Source organism: Monopterus albus, unplaced genomic scaffold (genome assembly GCF_001952655.1).
Source record: "Monopterus albus unplaced genomic scaffold, M_albus_1.0 scaffold228.1, whole genome shotgun sequence".
Classification (NCBI taxonomy): Eukaryota; Metazoa; Chordata; class Actinopteri; order Synbranchiformes; family Synbranchidae; genus Monopterus; species Monopterus albus.
Window position 1 is genome coordinate 452262 of NW_018128108.1, and position 7256 is coordinate 459517.

The 7256-nt window shown below is 40.1% G+C and overlaps 1 protein-coding gene across 3 annotated transcripts in view; it reads left to right on the forward strand.

Moving 5' to 3' along the window:
• Positions 1–5879, forward strand: part of znf408 (zinc finger protein 408) — a 22098-nt gene extending 16219 nt beyond the window's left edge. The window contains exons 9-11 of one of the 3 annotated variants that reach the window (XR_002276564.1): positions 221–454; positions 3097–3874; positions 3997–5879. Coding sequence is in view for 2 of the 3 variants with exons in the window: in XM_020619910.1 (XP_020475566.1) it covers positions 221–454; positions 3097–3776 (914 nt within the window). In the remaining variant the exon portion in view is untranslated. Of the gene's footprint in view, positions 1–220; positions 455–3096 lie in introns of all 3 variants that reach the window. The other 2 variants (XM_020619910.1, XM_020619911.1) reach the window with 2 other exon arrangements.
• Positions 5880–7256: the final 1377 nt, after the last annotated feature.

A 7256-nucleotide genomic window follows, 5' to 3' on the forward strand; every position in this document is an offset into this window, starting at 1 on the left:
CAGCAGGAGATAATTACACACTTGTTTTTGTAACCCTGAAAGGAAGTCTCCCACTGTGATCAGGTCCTGCAATTTTTCATTTGTCAAAGTGACAGCATCAATTTTGTGAGAAGACCTAATCTTCACTCATTATTGGAGAAGTGCATATTCACTGTGCTCCACAGCCTCCCCGATCAGCAAGTATGGTCTCTGTCTGTCTGACTGTCTGTGCATCTCCCAGGAAACCTCCAGTGCCATCTGAGAATTCACAATGGAGAGAAGCCGTATCCCTGCACCGAGTGCAACCAGACTTTCTCTCAGAAACCAGAACTTCGCCGGCACATGTTTGCCCACACTGGGGGAAGTTTCCTCTGTAGCTACTGTGGAAAATCGTTGAGGGACCCGCACAGCTTGAAGTCCCACGAGAGACTGCACACTGGAGAAAGGCCCCATCGCTGCACTATCTGTGGAAAAGGTTGGAATATAAAATCAGAATTTAAATCCAAATATAAATGTGATAAAGAAATCAGGGAAGGAAACTGGCCGGGGACAAGTCCTCTAATCTCTCTTTGCTAACAAATCCTACAAGGAATTATGCCCCTGTTTCCTCTCAGTTTGGAATGTCCACCTCCCCTCTGCACAACAGGCCTAATCTGTAGCAGAGTACAGAGACCTGCTCCTACCACAGAGTCAGAAAGGTTGAAAATTGTACATATATTGGCTTTAAATGTGAATTAACCCACTCGTGGAAGTAGCAAAACAAACTGCAAATGCAACATTGACAAAGGTAAGTAGAATATTGATTCTCTGTTTAGCAGAGGTAGAAAGGTTTGCATATAGATAAAAGCAAAATGCAACAAAGTGCCATAGACAGAGACCTAGCAAATGAAAAATGTCATACATGCAGCATGTGACTTAAAAGTCAAGCCTCTGTATTTACAGTTTATTTAAAGCATCACTCAAATGCAACACATATCACATTTCAACTTTACTTTTCCTTACAGAGCATTTTAAAGCACCTCAATCTAAAAAGTTGAAACAGAACAAAATAAGAAAAAAGTATAAGGACCAAGGTAATATAAACTAATATTTACAAATATATACAAAGCACCCATTGTAAGTAAATGCAGAGTGTACAGTATACAGTGCTGTACATTAGTGCAAATCCGGTCGATATCTTACAGTGCCGGGAAGATGCTGCTGCCCCAGCAGCAAAGAAAATCACATTGGCCACAACAGACTGGTACAAGATTTGCAACATCTTGCTTCACATATTACAGGACCTGAGCTTCCTCAGAAAGTAGAGTCTGCTCTGTCTCTTCCTGTAAACAGCCTATGTATATTTTCTTGGCCGACATTTAATGCACCAACTTTGTTAATGGGTCATAGAAAGAGGAGGCGGTTATAAACTGCAGCTGAAATAAAACGGTGAAAAGTGAGTTGATGGGGAAAAAGCAGGAAGGGACATGTCAGCCAATTCCCCTCCAACCATGTTTATCTTACTCTGTGAGCTGCAGATGTTATGTCGTGCCTCCGTGATTAGAAAGCACAAACTGCTGATCACGAAGTTGTCAACATTTACATTTTAGGAAGTGTTAAACATCAAAAATGTGTCTGCTGAGTTCAGTGGTTTCATTATTCGTGGACTCAAACTGTTTTTACACAGTTATAAGTGCTATTTCGTCCCTTGCGACTGCCACGAATGGCTTTTTTGTGAGCTGTAGTTACAGAAGTAAATATTGATATCTTTTTCAATTTCTGTCATTCACAGTTGTATCAAGATATTTTTATATAGCACAATACATGTACTGAGGGGGCTTCCAAGAGAGTAAGGCTGGCAGCAGTCTGTAATTTTTTTTTTTTTACTGTCAACAAATTACATTCAAGGACTAAAACCAACTAGACAGCACTCAGAGTGCAACCTCTGCCAAGGACAACTCAGTTTCCCTGTAATGCCATTACAACAGAAAGCAATACTCCTGTGATAGTTTGACCCTCATAATATGATTGCTTGACTATGAAGACCTACTGCTGGCATTTGGTAATGCCCCTGATATCATTCTTAGCTTGAAAGTTATTCAAGAAAAATAGACCTGACAGACATTCAAAGCAGTGAAGAAGTGAAGTGAAGAAGTCACATTTCTGTAAGTCTGTTCTGCTTGTGATTCTTCACATCCTCTGCTCTCTCTTTGCTCAGCTGTGTGTGTGTGTGTGTGTGTCTGTGTCTGTGAGCAAAGGGCAGCCCTCCCTCCTCTAAACAGAGGCCGATACAGTGGAAAAGCAAAGCAGGCTGGGCCATGTTAACACATGAGGTTATGCAGGGTGGCATCACTTCTGGGGTCAAGATAATCCTGACTGGCTCCCGCCCAGCTGTCTCCACATAAAGTAGATCTCTCCACAGCTGTGGGTTGTCTCCTCGGTGGGCTCCTTCAGTCCCTGTCTCGCACATAAGTGTGTACTGAGTGACAGCACCCGGATCTCATTGACGGTGAACAGACAACTGTCAGTGGCCCAGGGATTTGTCTCAATATGTGCTCGGAGTTCTCAGCAGTGCAGCTGTGTACTTTGGCCACAAGGGGGTTCACATACACTCAGCAGCCCTTCCAGCACTCACAATGGTGAAATATCTTTTAAAAAATTCCTGTAACCAAATTATGATACAGATCAGCACCAAAATCTATTCCATTTTCCATGGGCCATACCCTGCCTCTCCAAAAAATTGTTTTCAAAATCAATTCAGTCCTTTTTGAGTTAGGCTATTAAAAATCAAGAAAACTAACACATGCCAGCAAAGTCATTGCCCCTGGCCTTGGCGAAAATAATAAAATAAGTTTAAAAAATAGAAGAAAGACAGAAACTGTAGGTGGAGAAATTATTTAAAAATAGTTAAAAACTTCAGAGAATTTAAGAATTAACTATTCTGGTTCATAAATGTTTTCTCTGTATTAAAGTAAAACTCAAATATCAAACTTGAAGTAAATAGCTCTTTTATTGTGGTGGTTTTCTAATGTTCATGTTCTCAAATGTTAATATAACTGTTAATTGATGGCAGAAAATATAGGATAATGTTTATTGTGTGGTGGAGTTTTACAGCTCAGATTTGTTTTTTCCCCTCAGGCTACACCTTGGCCACCAAACTGAGGAGACACATAAAGTCGTCTCACCTGATGGAGAAGCCATACAGCTGCCACTGCGGCGCTTCCTACACCGTGAGACAAAGTCTGCTGAGGCACCAAGCTCAACACAGGACAGAGGGAGGAACTCAGAAGGAGGTGGAGGAGGAGGGAAGACATGGAGAGGAGATGAAAAGCAGGAAGAAAGAGGTTGTGCGAAAGTTGGTGGCTTTAAGCTCCGGCCACCCAAAACCAGTCAGAGGCCGACCCAAGAAGAACTCGCTTCCCCAAGAATCAGGAGAGAAAAATGGAGGGGGAATGAAGCAGAGAAGAGGACAAGACAGAGAGGACAAAAATGAGGTGAGGCAGGTAGGGAGGAAGATTCAAGAGGATGAGACCTCAATGGGAGGAGATGGAGAGGTTTCTAGTAACATCCAACACGCCGTTGTGTACGTCCATACGGACAACCTGTCCACGCCAAGCTCCACCCCTCTGCTCCTCACCTCGGAGAGCTCACTGCCTACAGGGATGGGGCAGGAGCTGGTGGAGGTAGTGATAACTGAGGGAACAGAGCAGTGCATTGTGGTCCACGGGCAGCAGACGGTAGGAGAGCTGCTGATCGTACAGGAGGAGGGGAGTGGACTCTGCTCTGTGGCTCAGACTGTTGAGATAAACACAGTCTAGCACAAAATTCAAAGTTTGTCAAATCATTATCTGGCAGTTTCTATCTGACAGATGTTTCAGTGGACCCTGACTACAAGGAATCATGTCGCACTGCTACAGTAAATATTATTTCATCAGTGTATCTCATTATAAAGCTTTTTGTTTTAAACCCACCTTCCATCACCCTACCTCATACACATTTTCTTCGGGTTAATAATTTATTTTTTTTTGCATTTTCCAGATTCCGTTTGAACAACCGCTACAGAGCAGATGTGAGCTCAGACGTAATTGGCTATTGGGTACACATGTAGTATGGGAGAGAAATAGCAGTAGCAGCAGTTGGAACAAGAGAAGTGAACCTCCTGCCCTGTTCTCACATTCCACCATGTTTTGTTTCATTTTGGTTTGTGTGTGTGTGTGTGTAAACATGTCCCAGAGCCTCTTCCGTGATTTTCTTTCATGTTGAACATGAGTGCACTGCCTGATTGTGAGTAGCCAACACCCAAAGCTGACATTTATTGTTGAGGTGTAAGATGAAACAAAACATTGTGCTGTCAGAGACCACTGAAGTTGCAATGAAAGATCTGAACTTGACATCGCGACTTCTACATTTAACCAGCTATGCCCTGGAGTTAAAAGAAACTAAATAAAAATACATCTCAAAATACATTGTGCTCTATGTGTGTCTTCAGCCACATTTGAAGGACCTATACTCCCACACAGCTGTTTTCACTTAGCCTGCCTGTTTAGACCTTTGCTCAGGTTGGAGGTGGTCACCATGTGCTAAATTTGTCCCAGCCTAACAGGCGAAGTGAAGGTAAAATGAAACTGAGGATCAATCCAACACAGTCTGAAGTGAAATTGTCCTTTCTTTCATTATCTGTGTTTGACTGTGTATTAATGTGTTGTATATGTAAATTCCTTTAAAGTACAGACTGATGTGCTTCACAGAGTGATGAAAAATGACTCATTCATTCCACACCACATACCGATACTTGATGTATTCACTGATTTGATTTTTTTTTTTTTTTTTTTTGGTCACAGCAGAACAAACTGTAAACAGAACATGATATGTTATCACCTTATAAAATTGTTAATTAACATTCTCCATGTAATATTTCTGTAACGGTAAAGCTAGCGTTGGTTTTGTTGGTCCCTTGGTCCCTGTTTTCTTGAGCAAAATATCATGGGTTGTTTCCTCTGCTTTCAGTAACATCACTATATGGACACAAGACTGACAATGTAAAGAAGGAGCCGAATTTTGGAGGCAGCCCGACTGTCACAGAGAGGTTCGACATCAGGCTGGTTCTCTGTCCGGTCATGTTAGTTAATAATCAAAAGGCTTAGTCATGCTGTTGAAAATAGAGACAAACGTCAGCCGCTGGTGAGCCTCAGGATGTTGTCTATAAAAGACCCTCCATATGACCAAATTTCAAAACCAGCTGGACATCTGGTGCATACAGAGAAGTAGAAATGCATATTTCCCCACTCCTAAAAGATTTATTTAGTCTGCATAGGAAAGGTGTGGCAAAATATAAATATATGGCCATAAGTAAGTAGACAGGTCTTTACACATACTTTTGTGTACAGTATGTTTAGGTCCAAGGTTTCTTTGTTCCAGTGAAGGGACATTTTACAATGATAATACATTGTTATTAGAGACAATTGTGTGCTTCCAGCTTTGTGGCAACACTTTCACTGTCTCTTTCCTGGCACAACATGACAATGTCCCCATGTTGCAAATTCAATCAAATTGCAAAATTCAATCAAATGACTACAGAGACTTAAAATGAGTAAAAATAGATGCAGAACAGCCACAGAGATACAAAATGAGTACAATGAAGCACAATGTGAGTACAGAGAGAGACACAAGACAAAAATAGACATGCTGCTTACCAAAATGACAAAGAGACAAGACTATTACAAAGAGTCTTTTGAGCTACCTTTCAGAATAACATTAGTATAGAAATTACAGTATAATCATAAGACTTTGGAAAATTCACAAACTACCCAGCAATTCAACTTAAATACTTATAAGCTTGTTAAAACTAGCCCCCTCGTTTACCAGCTGCAGCATTAAATCTAATGAACACTAGTGCATCTGTAATTATCAAATCATATAATAACAATGGTAAATGTGCCATTCTGCATAATGAATATTTTTACTTTTAGCACTTTAAATATGTTTCCATGCTAATACTTTTGTACTTTTACTTAAGTAATATTTTAAGTGCAGGACTTTTACTTAGGTAAGGGATTTGAGTACTTCTTTCACCACTGACTCTGTATTAGAGGCAGGGGCCCTTGGCCTCCTAATCCGCCCATCCCTCTGAGATGAGCTGGAACACTGGGCAAGACCTGGTCCTGTTTGGATGGTTGAACAGAGTCAGAAATCTGATCCACTCCCTTTGCAACATCCATCAAATAATGGCCACAGAGTAATAGTGAAATTTTCAGTGTTGAATTTGTAGCACTGGTTAAGTCCTTGGTATCTTGTTCAGATCTGAGTTACAAATTTTGGTGTGAGGCTTTGACCTGACCTTTTTTTTTTTAAAATTATTTAACTTATTTATTTTAGTTTATTTTATTGAATTTGAGCATTTTTGGTGCTTGATTTTTTTTTTTTTTTTTTACTTGATCCCTAAATAAATAAATAAACAAACAAATAGAAATTGACTAGTAAAATGTTTAGGAGGGGGATATAAACCTGATAAATTCAGTTTTTTTGTTTTTGTTTTTCAAAATAAAGTATTTCAGTTTTATACATACAGTTCACAATTATTCGGTGGCTTTTAACATTTAAATCTTCATGGCCATTGTTTGCTTCCACAGAACTACATATTTCCAAAACAACAATCTGACATCCCTACCCACCTCATGCCATGATTGGTCAGCTGTGTGGAGGTGAGAACGTAGGCAGTTGTTGCTCCAGTTCTATCTTCACTCATGCACAACTAGTTGGGATTTCTAACAAAAGTTGACCAGAAGACAGGAGTGCTCTTTCATGCTTGTGGGGGATTAAAAGTTTTGCCACGTATGAATAGGCTAAGCCATTGATGGCTTTAAAGGTGAACATTGAAAATTTTAAATCAATCCTAAAACATATAGGGAGTAAAGTAAAGTAAAGAGTTATATGTTCATGCCTGGGAGTATTGATTAAAAAGTGAGCAGCAGAATTCTGCTGGAGATGAGAAAGAGAAGATTGGTTGGCAGTGCATTACAGTAGTCTAATCTTGAACTGATAAAACCATGAATTACCTTTTCAAGGTTCTTGTGAGTAACCTTAGCGCATAGACAAAGCTGAAAAAACTTATTTTTACAGTAGAGTTGATGTTTATCAAGTTTTAAATCACTTTCCAAGATCACCCCCAAATTCTTTACAATCTTTCAAATTGAAAGGCTAGACATCTGACATTAGGCTCAAAGCTAGTGGGCATGCTTGAGGTGCAGAGCATAAACACACACAAATATCTCCCAACATCTCGCAGTTCTTTGATTTTA